At 40.6% G+C, this 18867-nt stretch overlaps 1 protein-coding gene across 2 annotated transcripts in view; it reads left to right on the forward strand.

The window, feature by feature from the left end:
- Positions 1-18867, forward strand: part of trim9 (tripartite motif containing 9) — a 38400-nt gene that overhangs the window by 12076 nt on the left and 7457 nt on the right. For both annotated transcript variants that reach the window (XM_030719426.1, XM_030719427.1), the window contains exons 2-6: positions 1985-2080; positions 3047-3169; positions 14842-14952; positions 15678-15831; positions 16032-16177. In XM_030719426.1, coding sequence (XP_030575286.1) covers positions 1985-2080; positions 3047-3169; positions 14842-14952; positions 15678-15831; positions 16032-16177 — 630 coding nt within the window. The remainder of the gene's footprint in view (positions 1-1984; positions 2081-3046; positions 3170-14841; positions 14953-15677; positions 15832-16031; positions 16178-18867) is intronic.

Here is an 18867-nt window from a genome sequence, read left to right on the forward strand (position 1 = left end):
CAAACGCTGAGGTCGAAGGTCACTTGTTGGCCCCCACAGACTGATTCCCAGTCGTCCAGCTAACGTCAGATTCCACAAGCTGGGCTGACAGAGAGGACCAGGCTGCTTGTGATGAGTTGTTTTCACAGCGTTTTCTACTGTATCAGCTGGTTTTATTGCTCTCTTCCTGAGTTGAAGTGGAGTTTTTCTTTCTGGTCAGATAAGGCCCAGTGCCCTCGTTTACTCCCAGAAGACAATACACCCACAAACTTGACGGTTATTCACTCAAGCGAATGAGGTTCCCACAGGGTCAAGCCAAGTCTTCTCTCTCTGTCATCTCCATTTTCACACAACCTTTGTTTCACATACATGAAAAAGCCGTCTCAGAAGTGTTTCTGTGTCAGCGCACACGCACAGCAATGGCATTTCCCATCACGTGTGCTCCGCTCTGCTTTCCATACCCAGAGGCCAAGTTATACTGTAGCATTACCAGTGCAACAGTTAAATGCTTATAAATGTACAGATTATCTCAGTTTAAGCTGCAAATGACATTTCATGTGAGAAAATTAGGCTGTCAGTGCATTTTGTCTCAGGAGTGAAAGCTCTGATAGTTTAAAATGTCAGATTCTCAGCGGCAATCAAAAGTAGCTTTGTTTTGTAAGTGGGCTGCTGTTGAGCGTCTTTGAGTTAATTCAGTGCATTTCAGTGCATTCATTTCAGATAGTATGAACCCAAGATATTTCACATTTCGTCTGGTCAACTTCATTTCATTTGTTAGTATACATCCATTCCAAAAAGACCATTCCCATGCCACCAAAGACGAGCTTTGAGGAAAGGCATGATCGCTGTGATGGCAGCATTAATACAGAATAGTACACTGAGCCTGAGCAACATATCCTGCCATCAAGACAACAGATATTCCAGGCACATCCATGCATTTTTCAACAAAATAGTGCAAAACCACATTAAAGGCGTGGCTGCAGAGGAAGAGGGTACTGGACTGACCTGCCTGCAGTCTTGACCTGACCCCAATGGAAAATATGTGGAGAATTTTAAAACAAAAAATACAGCAACAGTGACCATATGCTGTTGCACATCTTGAGACATGTTTGCAGGAAGAACGGTACAAAATAACACCTGAAACAAAGTGTTTCAGGTGTTATTTGGTATCCTCTGCGGCAAAATGCCTTGTAAGTGCTGTGAGAAGGAACAGCAATGTTACCAGCTGACGACTGTGTTTTGAAATGTGTTGCAGGCCTGAAATGCAAGAATGAAATTAAGCTGACCAGACAAAACATTAAATATTTTTGGTTCATACTGTCTGCAATCAAAGAAAAGTCATAGTAAATTTTTTTTTTTTTTTTTAAATCAGCTTTTTCAATGTTGTCCTAATTTGTGCTTATTTGGGATTGTAGCACATTTGGAACTCTGCAAAGCTAGGAATCGCATGCTGGGCTGCCTCCATGTGTCTTTCCTGTCAGTGTTAAAGGTCTCATGAAATAGTTTTGGGGGCCTTAGTTACTGTGTTAAACAGGATGTTGGGGTTGGAAACATTTAGGTGGGGCTTAAGTTAAAAAGTTAAGACAACAAAATTCACTGTCAGCCCCCGCTCAACAAGGTTGAAAAACTACTAAAAGCAGGGTTGTGTGAGAGGGAGAGGGAGCAGCTGATGGTCCACAAAGCATATTAATTATATGATGATCATCATTTTTGATTAATCTGATTAAATGTTTAAATTGTGTGGAGAAATGCTCAGCTGAATCTTCAAAAGGACAAGGCGACGATGTCAATCCACTGTTTTTCCGAAAGCCCAAAGAAAGCAGCAAATAAACAAAATTGCTACTGAATATTTTTTGTTGACCAAATAAGTGACTAATGGAATAGAGGCTTGAGGATCAGGTTCTGTATGACTAGGAACTGGCCCAAAATTAGGGCTACACTTCATTAGATGAAGTCTTTGTATATGACCCTGTAATTATGTACTTTATTTTGTCTCTTTCCACAGGGTCAGCTGTCCCAGGCTCTAAATGGCCTGTCAGACCGAGCCACTGAGGCCAAAGAGTTCCTGGTTCAGCTGAGAAACATGGTCCAGCACATCCAGGTATGCGCACACACTCTAAGCAGGCAAACATGTAGGATACAGTTCATTTTCTTTATTGCATTCACGCATAATCAGAATTAATTTTTTTCTTTTACCAAACTGTAACCCTCTGTGAACCCAGACTGTCTACTGAGTTCACAGAGGAACAGAAAAAGCAACAGAACCAAAAAGGCTTATTGTACTCGTTTAAGTTTTATTCTTCACATTTTGTAATACTATATTACTATAATACTATATTAATAAAACTGTAAAGTTTATTTGCATCAAAGTTGAGTTCATGATGTAAAAAAAAAAAATATAGAGTTAAATCCACTGAAAGAGGTGTGTGCCAGCGAACCATTTCTCACTTTTAGTGAACTTGTTCTAAATATGTAAGCAGTTTTATTAATCTTAATGGGAATGTCTCTCCATTCACATTCATCCATATTATCTGCTTCCCTCTAACACATTGATCAGGACTAAATTTAGGTGCTCGTGTGGCGACAAAGCTTTGGTCAGCTTAGGAGGGTGATTAGAGGAGGAAGGTGGGGGTAAATCCCCTCGTGAATAGTTGTCACACAGTGAGCCTATCCAAGAGTAAGTTAAAGGAGTAGAGAGGAGGTGAAGAGGAGCAGAAAAAAATGAAGATGTGTGAAAAAGTGACAGCATGAGGCATAATTGTACAAGTTTATTAGTCTGCTGATGCATGATTCGTGATGATTTTACTCACTCTCCTCTGAAGAGGAGGTATCTCAGCAAACTCAGCCATCTCCTCATTAAAGTCTATAAATCTTATCTCTGTATTTCAATGTTAGTCCTGCTGTTAAATTGGTGCCCAAGGCCTTAAAAGTATCTTCTATCTTTGGGGATTTTTTTTTTCTTTTTCTTTTTTCCAACTAAAAATTCCTGCATTTTCCATCTTTAGACAGCTTTTCACTCACTGAAATCTCGTGATGTTTCCAGCTTCTGTGTGCATTTGTCCTGTAGGAGAACGGCGTCGAGTTTGAGGCCTGTTTGGTGGCACAGTGCGACGCGCTCATTGACGCCTTGAACCGGCGCAAGGCCCAGCTGCTGGCTCAAGTAAACAAAGAGCACGAACACAAGCTGAAGGTGAGTGAGCATGAGTGGAAACCACTTGCACGCTGCAGAAGACTGGATGTGTTAAATGGATAATGAGGTGTTAACACTAATGCGGTATTGATTCATGAGCTACATGAGTACAAATCTAAGCAAAATTATCTTAAAAATATAGTTGTTTACCTTTAGAAGGTGCCAGGCTGGGACTTAGAATTTGATATGCTTCACAGCGGTTGTTTGCCACTGATTCATTTTGCAGTGTAGGTTTGACAAAATGAGGGCGGTGATTGTGACTGATGGATGAGCTGTCGCTGCAAGTCAAGTTTCATATTGTGGTGGAAAAAAATAAAAACTCATGAGGAAAATCTCTTTGCACTAACATAATCTAAATTTATGTATTCTTCCAGTTGCATTTTTTTTTTTATATTTTACAGAATCTTAACAATTTGATGGAGATTAATGAGAAATCATGCTCCATACCACCAATTTTAGATGCATAAAGTGCTGCATTTTCTTTGTAAGCCATCTGCAGCACATTGAATGAGGACATAAGTGAGATGGGAGGATGGAGAGATACATTTATGCTGTACAGCATCCAATTTCACACTTGGTTGCTCTGTAGAATTGAGGTTTCACACGTGTAGGTGGTTTGAGAAACATGGCCTGTGCATGACAACATGTGAGCGTACAGGACCGACAACAAGCATTTTTTTAAATTATTATTTCTTTTTGTCCTGCTTATATGTTTTTGCTTTGTTTTAGATGCAAAGTTCATCTGCTACATTTTTGTGCAACATGCAAATAAAAATGCACACAATAAACATCACATGGTCAAACACTCCTAATGATTTGCAGTAGAACAGAACTGGGATACCAACCCATCAGCACTGGCTAAAATACAGTAAATCAAAAGCAATCTTCTAGGGTCAAAGTGCTGTTCCCTTTTACAGGAGTCTACTCTGCCAGCATTTTGATTGGTTAATGTGTGTGAATTACTTGGGAACCTTGGAGCACCTTTACTTCTACAATACCACTCGATTCAGCACCTTCTCATTTTTATCTGTAAATCTTGCTAGTTGTTTCTTACCGGTAATTTTGATGACTTAAAACTGTCCCGTTTTAAGTCGGTGTCATCGGAGTCAAAATTTCAGAAGTTTTTATTTTCTCTACTTTTGCTACCTTTAAATGACACGCAGCAACACAGCTATTACAAGTGCCATAACTGCTGCAGTGTTTTATTGCCTATAGGAGACATAACATAATTTATGTTTTAACTGCAAGGAGTTTGCAGCAGTGTGCACTCTAAAAACGAAATCTGTCCCGTCAGTGGATGGATTTTCAAAGACAGATGGATCTTAAGGGACACTGGACACATTCGCACCTCCAGCACAGAGGAATTTTAATGCATGTCAGTGTAGATTTGATCCTGCCTGTCAGCTCGGTGTCTGCATGTGTTGTACTCTGAATCTTAATGCAGGAGAAACACATTTCTCCACCGCAAAGCTGAGATTTTTCTTGCGTTTTCTGTGTTGATCTCAGATGTGAACGTGCTTCTCGCTTACTCGGGGGCACCTCTTCAATCATAGGAGTTTCCCACAGAGTCGGTGATGCAAGAAAACGAAGTTTCATGTGTTTTCTTATTTCCTATTGTCCCCTGGAGGGCAGCGTACCTCACTTGTGTAGATACGAGCAACAAAAAAAAGGAGGTGTGAAAGAATCACTTGAGATAAAGCTTGTTTTCATGAGTCCATCTCCAGTAACTGTGGTAACTCCAGTACTGGCAGTCATCCTGCAGCTGTGGCTGAATGAGAAACACTTCTGGCACACTGCACTCTTGGTGATGGTGTAGTTCTTTGTGTATGTGCTCCTAAAAGCAGGTGATTCCATGAAACATACTGCCCAGTTAAGAAGCTAATGAACTACCCTGAAAAATGCTGCTCATTTAATCATAATAGGCTCACAGTAAATCCATAAAAAGCACAAAAAACATAAAATGAATTGAAACGGATTTTAAAACGAGGCTGCTGCAGATCACTTGGCATCTCCAGCAGTGCTTCCTGCTGCTCTCCTCTGGTCCTGGCTGCTGACAAGGAAGCCTGGTCGCCATGGTGACTGAGGCACGTTGAGCTTGTTGTTTGAAGCTGTGGAGGCGAGAAGTAGTCCTTCATAGCATGAGTCAGGTTCATTTATTGCAGCACATCAGGAAGACTGACCCATGTGTTTGTGTAGAGAAACAGCAGAGGCAGGTTTGTCACGTGGAGTGGATACAAAAACCCATCCAACTAGCCAGTCTGTAAATGTTATCTTTCTAAATGCTGATTCAAACCATCTCTGCACAACTAATATACTACATGCTTAATATCTTTTTGATGTCTTGTAAAAGAAATATTAAATTGAAAGATTTATAGTCTAAAAATTAGCTGAGTCACCTTTCAAATCCTGCCATCTGACATGCATGTCCAACAACCTAATATAATTTCCACTTCAAATCATTCAGCCTCAGGTTCCAAGACACACAACCGGACATGAACAGGGCAGGCTGCAGCCCTCTCTGTAGCTTACAGGATTGTGTTGTAGGCTTTAGCTGAAAGCTGCATGCTTAATCTTATAACTTCAAAGTTTTTTGACAGATTTTCTGTCTTCCAGGCAGTAATTTTTCTCAGTTTCCATCAGAAAGAAAATAATCTTACGATCTTACGCCTTTAAACTGGCTTCATTGATAATCCATCACAGTAAGCACTTTGTAGCTTCTTTCTTTTTCCTCTTTTTTTTCACTCTAAATAGTAGGGACTGTGCATCCAGGAGCTCTTGTGTGGTTTTCTGGAGTGAACTGCCGAACAAATTTTTTTTGGATTCTCAAACTACCAGTAAAATGAGCGTGTAATGCCAGAATATAAAAAGCTGCTGTTCTGCATCAGACTATGAAGCCACAGACGCTTGAATTTTTGGAGACAAACATGTCAATATTTAAGCAAAAGGGTGGAGTGTTAAGTTATCAGGTAATGCAGCAAGCTTGGCTAGGCCTCAGGCACATGACCAAGAGACTTGTCGGTAACCATGTGTATTCCCTGACTGTTTGCAAGAGGTTATTGGAGGTTGCTGGCTAGTGACCAAAGCAATTATAAAGATTTTTTTTTTTTTTTTTTTGGTGTAGCGCCATCTTTGCAACCGATTTTACCCAGTGACTGCCAGCAACCACTCACAAACTTGTCGCAGAATGCACATTTTTCTCTCGAGACCTCATAGGCCTGTGTGACGGAAGCCTTAGCAAGGTGTATACCTGCAGACACAGATACATGCTTATTAATAATAATTTCTAACTTTCAAATAAAATTATATAATTTCGCTCCTTGAACCAACAGGAGCCATGACTTCTGTTTGGCCATTTGAGAAACTGCAGTTCTGGCGCTTCTGTGGTGGCTTTATTTTATTTTATTTTTTCAGAACTTGAAGTCGTTTCATAGGAAATAAGCTCCCGGGCTTTGCAACATCAGAATAACAACATGAATCACTCAGTTTTTTGTGGACACTTTGGGCACTTTGGTTGATTGACCCTATTTTGATGCTATAGCTACCTGTCTCTTGGCTTTAGCTTCAGATATAGTGCACAGATGTGCATCTTCTTGTTCCTGGCACGAAAGCCTGGTTTTTCTCAAAATGTCAAACTATTCCTTTGATATAGTTGATGATTTTAACTGCATGCATCTCAGCAAAAATGTTGAATGTAATTAAATTCACTGTGATGGAATTTTTTTCTTTCTGCAAAGCACAGTTCATTTGATGGAAACATAAAAAAAACATCAGCGTGGTCTTTCAATATAATGTGAAGATTCTATTAAATATGATCAAAACGAGGCACACACTTATGCTCTCAGTCTCTTTCTTAGGATTTCTTTAAGCCAACGGATTCAGCATCTAAGTGATGAGGGCTGATTAGAGCAACACAAAGTGAATCAGAAACGAAGTCGGTCTGCATCTTCTCCGGCTTGCTGCAAAGTTTGTCACTGGTTGCTAGGTCCCCTGGTCACCCAGCTTGGTTGGTTAATGAGTACAGGCGCTCTGAGGCTATTTTTATTTCCACTGTAGTGACTTGCTTTCCTCCCCGTTGACCCCTCGTCAGCTGACTGTTTTGCTCCAGGGATCCCTTCTTCCTGGGGTCCTTCTCACTTTTAACAAGACATGGGAGCGATTTTGGATTGAATAGATGCTTAGAGATGAACACAGGAAACACAAAGAAGAGTGGAGGAAGATATCAAATGATTAATTTTCTTATAGTGAATGACAGCTTTTGTCACTGCAGTGGGATCTGCAGTAGAACCTGTTATTCAGTGTGGGAGGATTACTTGTTAATGTTGAGACTGCTGAATTAAGTATCAGGGTCTTAATCGCCACGACAGTTGTGGTTTCTTTGTCAGATCCTGGCAATCAATAGAGGAGTAATCAACAAGAAGTTCTTCAACTAAAGGCTATTTATGTTCAAGATGTATAATCACTTTTTCCATTAAGAGTTCAGTCCAGTGAGTCCCAACCAGGAATCTTAAAGGGTACTTCTGCAGTAGTCAGGGGGATCATGGGAAGATTAGCTCAACTAATCTAAAAAAAAATTTGAAAAGCCAAAATTAAAATTTAAGAATTGATGGGAACTGAACAGGTTTGAGCAGAATAGTATAATGGATAAGCAGGAAAGAAAAAAATGACACCCAGAAAGACTGTATAAATGATTAAAGATAATCAAGAAAACAAAACCCAAAGAACAGACTAAAACATCATACAAAAGGACACAAATGGTAAATAAAACACATTGAGCCAAATTTAGTAACTAGATTACAAAGGTAGTGGGAGCAAAACTCAAAGCAGTCAAAACTTCAGAAACCTCAAAAACCCTCAGCTGTAACTAGAGCTTAAATACAACAAGACGCTACAGAGTAAAATGAGAATCAGACCCTGAACCAATAATAATTGAGAACCTTTAACCACAATGAAAACAGACAGAAAAACCCTAATAAACAACGATACTAAAAAAAACACTTGCAACTCAGAACCTAATGTCTGAGATCCAGGACCATGACAATTACAGCCCTATAAAATGTAAAATGCTGAAAACTATGAAGTTTAGGTGGTAGTTTTGCTTAAAAAATTGCTGAAAGTATACTGCTCAAAAATTAAAGGAACACTTATTAATGATGTATAGCCTCACTTCAGTTAAACTTCTGGAATATTGATCTGGTCAGTTAAGTAGCAGAGGGGGTTTCAGCTGCTTTGGTGTTTGGACTGATATCTGCTCCTTTGTGCAAGGAGGAACAGGATGAGCTCTGCCAGAGCCCTTCAAAATTATCTCCAGCAGGCAACTGGTGTGAATGTGTCTGACCAAACAGTCAGAAACAGACTTCATGAGGGTGGCCTGAGATCCTGACATCCTCTAGTGGGCCCTGTGCTCACTGCCCAGCATAGTGGAGCCATACTTGCATTTACCTTATAGAATACAGGAGTTGACGCCCTGTGCTTTTCACAGATGAGAGCAGGTCCACCCTGAGCACATGTGTCTGATATGACAGGGTCTGTAGAAGTTTTGGAAAATGTTATGCTGCCTGTGTTGGGTCAGTGATGGTCTGGGGACGAGGGATGCTCAGACCTCTACAGGCTAGGCAACGGCACCCTGAAAGCCCTTAGGTATCGGGATGAAATCCTTGGACCCAGTGTCAGACCCTGCACTAGTGCAGTGACTAAAGTTTGCAGGCAGTTTCTGAAGGATAAAGGAATTGATACCATTGACTGGCCCACATATTCGCCTGACCTAAATCCAAGAGAGCACCTCTGGGACATTATGTTTGGGTTCATCCAACATCGCTAGGTTGCACCTCAGACTGTCCAGGAGCTCAGTGATGCCCTGGTCCAGAGCTGGGAGGAGCTCCCCCAGGACACCAACCATCATCTCATTTGGAGCCTGCCCCAGTGTTGTCAGGCATACATACAAGTGCCTGGAGGCCCATACAAATTACTGAGTACCATTTTGAGTTGCTGCAGTGAAATTTCATCAAAATGGACTAGCCTGCGGCATCATTTTTCAGGGTGTCTTTTAATTCAGCCCTCTGTAGGTTGATCATTTTCATCATACAATGTGGAATCCTTTCATTCATAACACATTACTGAGAAATCTGATTTATGTTCTTTGATTTTTTTTTTTTTAAGCAGTGTAGTTGCTCATTATTTCTCTTTTGATTGGCTGATGATTGCTTCTTTTGTTGCAAACATTAAAAATGTCATCTGATTCCAGCTTTTCACTGCCGGGTAAATATGTTTGGATTTTTGTCTGTTGTACAGACATTTTTTAAGAAGACATTACCCTAAGGAGTGAAAAGAGAACTGAGATTGCTCAGTAAAGGAAATGCATCTCAAATCTGTTATTTTGACCTCTGCTCTTGTTGTCGTCATGTTTGCATGCAGCTCTTACTCTTGTGTTTGTTCTGCATCCTCCAGTTCTCAGTAAAAGGTAATAGATTCTCACTGACAGCTGAGTTTCAGTGGATGTGGCACTTGTCACTTCCTCTAATCATCACTGCACTGTGCAACATCCTCCTCTTATTCATCCCTTCCCCTCATCTTGATTTAAAGTTTCTAACAGCAAATCTTTTCTATCCGATAGTCATTAAATCATCGTCATACACTCCCCATATCTCAAACTCCAAATTCCTGTGCCCTGTGTGCTTCTGTAAGGGGACAGTTTCAAAGACTGCAGCCACAGTATCTCACAAACCAGAAGTGCTGCAGTGGCCTAATAACTACAGCAGATACAAATAGAAGATGGTAGAAGGAGCTTTACCTCCTCAGCACCAAAAAGCAGAGAGAAACAGTAGCTGCTGAAGTAAGTGAAGGATTTAAGACAGATCTTTTTCCCTCAGTATTTGGTAGGAGAGTGGATTTTAGACTTTTATTTGCACTGAACAAACAACAATGAAACAGTTATTGCGGCTTTAGCTTCGGGTGGCTGTGGCTCAGGAGATAGAGTAGGTTGTATACCAATCGGAAGGTCAGCGGTTTAATCCCTGGCTCCACAAGTCTGCATGCTGCAGTATCTTTGGGCAAGATACTGAACCCGGGGTTTGCCCCGATGCATCCATTAGAGTGTGAGTATATGTATGTGAAGTTAAAGAAGCGTTTGTATGAATGTGTGTGAACGGGTGAATGAGGCTTGTAGTAAGAAAGCGCTTTGAGTGTTCAAATAGAGCAGAAAAGCACTATGTGTCAGTCTATTTGCCATGTAAAATGTATCATTTACATGTTTTAGTGTGTTTTATTAAGGTAGTATTTGTAGAGCACTTAGTGACAACAAAAGGTGCTCATTTACTTAATAAACATCTGTTCACTTGCAAGAGAACACATTTCTCACTAAGTTCCTACCATGAAGAAATCAAATCTGCCATCACAAACTATGAATAATGTCAGGGAACATACTGCTGCATGTTTCAGCACTATCAGTTTCTTATATTTTCATCATCCCTCAGTTGTTTTATCATTGCTGTGGCACTTCTGTGACAAAATGCTTGATCACCCTACCAGCCACATGAGAGGACACAGTTTGTTTCCGTTGTGCAGAGGCTGTGGCCCACTTACACAGAAGGCTGCCTTCCTCGGCCTTGCACTGTGTCTTTGGCTCTCAATCCGCCATCTCTCACTCTCTTTTTCTGTCTCCCAATTAATTTCTCTCATCAAGATGCTAAATTTGCTCCACTGCGATCCCACCTCAAGCTGCTGCAGCCCCTTCATTCTTGGTTAAATTCAGACGAATGATTCTTCCCTGCACTGATTATCCAGTGATCATCTGGCAGAGCAGTCTTGCCGGCGGCAGTTTTTATATCTTATTGGGAAGCTGATTTAAAGCAGATTTCAGGGAAGATGACTGGAATGCTGAGAGAAGCTGTTCGGTGAGCATCGAATCTGAGAGAGAAAGGAAGAGGACGACAATAAGGACAGGATGCAATGAAAGCTGGCAGCATTTTTTTTTTGCACCTTCAAGATAGATATTTTTTTATGCACTGTACTCTGAATTAAAAGATTTCACATGCAGAGGAGGGACAGCTAAGCAATTGTTAAGCAGGCAGCGACGGCAGTAAGAAACCTTTTGCTGGAGCCCTGCCAGGCCTATGCAGGGGTGTGGATGTTCCAGGCTTGTCACAGCAGGGATGGTTTGGCCTTCAGCCACAGAAATATAAACCTAAACTGTCAGAGCTGAAATGAAATCTTCTCTCACCAGAGAGAGAAAAGTTGATTGATTTCAGGGAGTTATTTGAAAATGATTCAGTGTGCCTTAGTAAATATGAATTCACCAGGCATGCAGTCAGGCCTGCTTTTTGTTGTCATTTGTATGAAAGTCAGAGATGAAGCTGAATTTTTAAATGTGGTTCATTTAAGTTCACACTGCTCCCCGTATGAATGGACCGAGGCTTTGTAAGTGCTCACTCTTCCCATTTTTGGCAACAGCAGCTTTTCTATCAAGAGAAGATAGACAGGAAATCAGGGGAAGACACGCGGGCAAATCAGCAACAGGCTGGGACTCGAGCCTGCGCCGCCTGCACCTCAACACGGCACATGCATGTGGTCGCCTGCTCTAACTTTAGTCACCACATTTAAAACTTTATCTCCCAAACAAAATGAGGGAAAACTGTGCTTCCGATCCTCTTTTTAGGGCTGAATTCCAAATCATACTACAAACTTGAGCACACCCTTATATCCAGCACCATAAGGAGCAAAAGCAACCAAATCGTCAGCAAACATCATCAGCCGGTTTCCCAGTCATGGTAAGCATGGTCCTAGACTAAAAGGAAAAAGTCAATGAAGACCAAAATAGGAAAAAGTATTTAGTCCAGGATTAGACATAATCCCTGTACAGGAAACTGCGCCCATATGATTAACAAGGCTCTCCCCATCATGCATTCATTATTCAGTTTGTTTAGTGTTTAGTGTAGTGAAAACCCCACTGGTTACTAAAAAGGATGTAGGTGTTCTCCTACTCCACTGGACTTGCATAGTTTAATGTGAATACCAATAATGCACGATGCTTATCAGATATGAGGGGACTTCATAAATACTTTACCATGATTAACAAAGTCAAAAGCTTTGATCCATCAAGGAAGCACATGAATATAGTCATGTTTTATCTGTTGTACTCAGAAACAACTTAAATAAATTAGAGCATATGTGCACAGATCAGTGCTCTATTTATTTTCAAAAACCAAACTGATTGTCAGTGGTTGTTACATATTTTCAAAACCTAGCCAAAAGAATTTGTTCTAATACCTTTGACAGTATGCTAGCCTGAGCAATTGGGCTGTAGTTTTCTATGCTGGGTACTTTACCAGTTTTGTCTTTGACTGCGGGCACCAATAGAATAGTTAACATGGAGTCAGGTAGGCTGTCATGCATTAACAATCCAGAAAAGCTTAATGCAAATAATGCTGAGAATCTTCTGCTGGCAGACTTCACATCTTCAGCTTTTGTTCCCTTCCAGTATCTCAACAGCACCCAGCCTAATAATGTAGCAGTATGTGTGTTTATTTATGTATTTACAATTCTAATGGCCTCACAAGATAAACATGTCACTGTTACAAACATTATGTACTTAAAACATGTTGTAAACCATTGAAATGTTTGTTAAAAAATTATGAGTGATGCATACAGATGATACTTCAATCATAACACCAGGTTCTGGTGTGACCCATCACATGATAATCTCTAGTTCTGGTTGGCTTTCTTCATAAAAACAGACTGCCTTGTGCTACTGTGCATGGATGCACAAGATTGATATGCTAAATGTTTTGGTGAAGGAGGAGTAGAGAGTTTGAACCTCCAAATCAGCCCCTTTTGGCTACATCTTCTCATGGTGACTTTGCTTGCACAACCTCTAAATGCTTCATGACATTATTGGGCTTCCAAGACTGTTGCATCAATTGTGGTTCGTGTGTGTTCGCAATAAGATGCAAATCCGGTACACCAGGGACGCAGGTGGGAGGTTGCAAAATATAACCAACTTAAATGAGCCCTCAAAATTAAGGAATAAAGGACTGAAGTTGCTGCAGGTGAGAACATATGCAACAAAAATCCAGACTAAAAGAGACATGCACACAAAAAATCACAGTTCAGGCTTAAGGAATGAATGGTAGGTCAAAAGGAGGTATGCAGGGTCAGAAAGGCATACTGACAAAGACAGAGAGAGAGACACAAGGTAACTGTGGTAACTGGAAATGTAAGGAAACTATCAGGTTAGTCACACAGTGGTGGGGAAAAGGCTAAGATGGGAAGTAAAATTAAAGGGCAGACAAGAAAATATAACTACCAAAATAAAACAGGAAGTAAGAACGAGGTGAGAGAAGGAAATGTAACTCACAGCCAAAGTGAAGCAAGGAAGCACTGAAAGTAGGGGAAAACGTTAAGAAACATATGAGACATGATCTCACAACACACAAAAGAACCAAAACTATCACAGAACTCCAAAGTGTGTCCATATGTCTCAATTCTCAGTTAAAATAACAAAATTACAATAAATCATGATAAATATTTATATGAATATGAATTAACTTGCTACATTTGGGATGCTCTCTGTACTGTCTGTGCCTCCATGGATTACTGCACTGAAATGGTGCAGTGTTACATGTATCGCAGTTGTCTTCTTCTGTAATGGTTGCCTCAATAATCACAGTAAAATAAAAAAAAAAAAAACGATTAAGTCAGTAATAGGCCATTTAATTCGCATATAATCATGTGTAATTATATTGCAGTCACTGTGCACCTGTGCTACAGTACTTGGGTGTCAACGTGCACTGACTGCAGTCATCAGTAAATCATCTTTATGCATACTGTTGGGCGGCGAACGGCTTCAGGAAGGATTTTCCTCTCCGTTCAGCCTTGGAGGTGCAGCGGCGAAGTTTCTGTTTCCTAGCAACCCTCTGTCCACCACTTGTGTTTATTTCACACTGTTGCAAAGACGCTGCGGACATCAGTATCAATAAGAAAGAGGGACTCTCTAGACGACATTTTACTATAGAAGGGTTTCTGATTCTGTTCCCTCGATTAAGATTAATGGAGCTGATCCTAATAATAATTTTTGTTAAATCAAATACCCCATACAAGATCAAAAACCGCAAATACAGGACAGAAAATCTGAAAACTTTGAGTGCCGTGTCATCACTCAAAGACATTTTAAGGCGACTTTGTCTCATCCAAGACTCTGATGTAACAAGTGATGACTGTTCAGGCCGCCTTCATGTGAAAACAAAGTGTCACTTTCCCTCCATTAACGTCACTTACAGGATCATTTGCAGGTGTCCCTTCAGCTTCTTCTCCCTCCCTCCTTTCTCACAGCCTCCTCACTCCTCTGAACTTTTCAGTCTTTTCTCCTCTCTTTTCCTGCTTTCTTTGGGTCTGTCTACATGCATCCTTCTTCTTGTTGGTTTTTCTTTCTCTTCTTTAGCCATTTATCAAGGTTTTGGCATCTTTCTGCAAATTACCCAGCTTCAGTTACACTTGCAGTTTGCCTCACTCCCTTCTCTCTTGTGTTCAGCCAATTTTATATTCCACACATTTTCTGTTCTCTTTATTTCACCACCATCGTATATATTAAGTAGCAATGATTAGCATGTGAGTATCATCTGTAAGTGTATTATACACTCTTAATCTTTTCTATCATCCCTCTTTTCACCTTGTTTTTCCAGGTGGTGCGGGATCAGATCTCCCACTGTACAGTGAAGCTGCGTCAGACCACAGGACTGATGGAGTACTGTTTGGAGGTCATCAAGGAAAATGACCCCAGTGGTTTCCTGCAGGTAGGATGACAACAAGAGGTCTTGTTTCTTACTAGAAGCTACAGCTTTTATTTCCCAAGTTCCAAATATTGAAGTAGAGCAGGGTGCAAAATGTTTCTTCAAGCACCAGTTCCCAGCTCTTTAAAACAAAATAATGTGACTCCTCATGCTGATATGTTTATTGATTGGGATCAGTTACACCAAAAAGTAACTTCTCTTGCCAGTGCAGGATTTAAATTGTTGGAAAGCTCATCCATAAATTCATAAGGAAAGAATAAATGCACAGTTCTTCCAAAACCTTCCAAACTTTAAGTCTTCTTTGGTGAAGAGATTCTTCTCCAGTGGAACAATTTTGCCTTATTAAAATCAAACCCTTTTTGAAATGTTAAAAGCTAAAAAAAAACCTTTCTGTGTTTCTTTGCCTCTGACTGAAGTTTTCAATCTGATGAGTTGATGAGCGAATGCTGTGTCACACTTTATGACTGTATGTGGCATCCAGTCAAGTTTTACGTGTTTGAAGACCTTTTAAATGGGCGTCTTAATTATTCAGCAAGTAATTTTAACACAATCCAAAATTCTTTGACTGATTAAAATATTTGAGAGAAAATGTAGAAAAAAAAATCCTATCACTGTATGTATGCGTCATTGCATCTTTATCTTTATCTGAACCAAGGCTGAAATATTGTGGTTCCCATATATACATATTAATGAGTAACAGGTAGTTTAATCTGTACTTTGTGTCACAGATCTCTGATGCTTTGATCCGGAGGGTTCACATGACAGAAAGCCAGTGGGGGAAAGGAACCCTCACCCCCAGGATGACCAGTGACTTTGACCTTACTCTGGACAGTGGACCCCTCCTGCAGACAATTCACCAGCTGGACTTTGTACAGATGAAAGGTATATGACACAGGCTGGGAGCCTGATACTACTTTAAGTACCTGCTCTTCTTAAATTTGCAAAATAATACAGTATATTTAAGATATAAATTTAAGATGTCTTTGTTGCAATGCAAAGTCAGATCCACTTGGGGAGGGATTGTGTGTCTCTTCATACCTCACTGGGCTGTAATCTGGCCTGTTTTTTTTTCCCCTTCTCAGTCCCAGCTGCTCCCATGCTCCAGCTGGAGGAATGCTGCACTCAGAACAACAGCGCCACATTGTCATGGAAACAGCCACCACTCTCCACCATCGCTGTGGATGGATACATCCTGGAGTTGGACGATGGAAATGGGGGGCCTTTCAGGGTAGGTTTTCCTTTGCAGGTACTCTTTTGTCCCTGCAAGCCGGGATTTATCTGTCTTCTTTAGTACACGACAACAGTATTTCTCCTTTAAATGAGAACTTCTGTGGAATTAACATTTAGATCACAAAACAAAAAGGGAAAAAGAGGACAAAGTAGAGTAATAATTCACCTTTACGGGACACCTTTTTCTACTGTCTTGACAAAGACTTGATCATTTGGTGCCAAGGAGGCCACCGGCTCAAACAGGGGAATGTGACAGCAGTGTTTTGCAGCTGATATCCCTCAAGTTAATGTGTGACAGTAATGCAGCCCGACTCACGAGAGCAGGTCATGTGACAGTGTAACAGGGCACTGAATGACACGGCATCAGGAGTACGAGTTTGTACCACAGCTGGGATGATCCCGCAGAAAGCGTGATCCGGCATCAAAGCAGTCTTCGTACCCTCACAGAGGTTTAGCTTGTAATCCAGCCTATAAGATCCTCCCCAGGCTTCTATTCACTGAGGTCTCTGCTTTGTTACGACAGCAACTTATACCTCCTGAGCCTTTCCCTCAGTACAATGGCAAAGGATATCCGTGTCTGAATTCTAAACCTCCATACAGTAGGCCTGTTGAGTCTTGTAACAATCAGTCTGGAAGTGATAGTAACATACAGGATGTAGCGCCAAACCAGGTATTTTAAATCATCTGATATTAGTGCTCACTGAGGGGGGGGAGAGAAATGAGTCATGTTACTTGATTTGGGGAATAAATGTGATTTTACACTAACAAAGCCCTGAGGCTCAGACTTTAAAAACTTTACATGCAGACAGAAAAGCAATACTCGATAAAAAGAAATGCAGAGGGGAAAAAACCAAATTTTTTTTGTTCAGTGGCACGTGTCTCCACATAAAGAGAGCATGGAGATAAAAGTGCCCCCCATAGCTTCCTCTTGAACAGGATAAAACGCCTGGAAGTTATATAATAATGGGCTTGAAACTTTTCAAATTCTGTGAAATACTTGTTTTTACATGATTACAAGTCTGTAACCTTGAACAAAAATGTCATTTTGTTCTCAACAAATTACACAATGTAGGTCAGTAAATATTTCAACTTGAATATTTCTTTCAATTTATGAGTTCCATTAATTTGAGCAGTATATTTGTATCCCATCACATCAATTTTTCAGACTGATACTTTCTCAGACTTTGCAGGCACGTACTGCTGTGATAAGACTCTAAGCCTTTTGAATGGGATTTGTCATTAGGGATGGGCGATAAAGCCTCAAAATTATATTTCAGTATTTCAAGGAAATTTCCAATAATGATATTTCTGATGAGTAAGAATAAGTAGCCACTCCATCATTCACTACAGGTCGACACAGTGGGTAGCGACACCTATTTATTTGTGTAAACAAAATGAATGCATTTTCCATCTTTCTTTTCCAGTGTGTCACTGTCACTGATGACAGACTACCTGGTTTGAAGTGTGACTCTACTGAAACAAAGTGCCAGCAGCAGTAGCAACATTATAGTGCACTAGTAGTGACAGCATTATGTCCAATAACACAGCATAAGTCAAATGTAAGCACAAAAGTAGCGTAGGTAGTGTTTCCCTGGAAATTTTAAGCAAAAAACAATTAAAAGCAGCCCGCAAAGCCTTGAAGGACCACCTCGCACACATCTCATCTTACATATTCCAGTCTGCTCTTTCTGTTAGACTGTCAGCATCCTCTCATTACTCCAAAAAAAGAAGCACTACATGTCCATTATATTCATTATAACAGCTGGTACAGCATAATTAAAGTATTTCACACACACCCCCGACAGCAGTAACCAGGGCCTTTCACTCAAAAAATATTGGACTTTTTAATCCCTGCTGTGCAGCGATCCCTCGCAGATTTTGACTGTAAAACTGTTGCATTACTCAGTGGTTTGTAAGGAGACTGAAAATGGACAGCAGCTATTTGTTAAGGTATCCTGTTTTTTGTTTTAATTTATGAAAAGTAGGCACTGCCCCAAAGTTGCGTCCTAAGTGCAGCCTGTAAGCTAAAAGCAGCTGGTTGTAATCTTTCACCCTTCCAGTTCATTTTGTGTTCTGTAATTGTCTGTTTCTTAATTACAAGTGTTGACTAACATGGTGATCATTCGCATCCAATCTGCCAACTGACTCACAAACTGTATCCGCTAACTGCTAATTGGTAGAGAGTCGTTGCCAAATTGTATTACAGCCCGGAGACTTTCTGTCTTCTGTTAGCGTGTGATCTTCAACAGAAATACACCAAGAAGAGAGTCTTGAAGAATGTTTTGTAGCATCTGTGATGATTTGGGGGTTTTTTTGCATGTGTTTTTAAATATTAATTTGCCATCTGGTCAGTGGGTCTCTATAATATAAACTCAGATCCTTGAATGCCATACCTGTGTCTCATGCAGCACTATGCCAAAAAATTCTGAGGGAAGTTTTCTCTTCCTCCTCTATTCTCTGACTCATTGAGTCACACCTACGCAGCGCCTTGCTGAGCCTGGCGAGTTGTGTCCCCACGTCTATTTATACTCACGTGTGGGCTGCTGTGCCCACGTTCGCTTGTGCAAACTCGAAATCTCTCTTATTACCCTCACCAACAAATTCAAATGGGACACTCCTTCAGAAGAAATGGACTCTGTTTAGTGTCATAGTTACACACTTGTTGCATCTGCCAGCTTAACAGGAAGC

Source organism: Archocentrus centrarchus, chromosome 22 (assembly GCF_007364275.1).
Source record: "Archocentrus centrarchus isolate MPI-CPG fArcCen1 chromosome 22, fArcCen1, whole genome shotgun sequence".
NCBI lineage: Eukaryota > Metazoa > Chordata > Actinopteri > Cichliformes > Cichlidae > Archocentrus > Archocentrus centrarchus.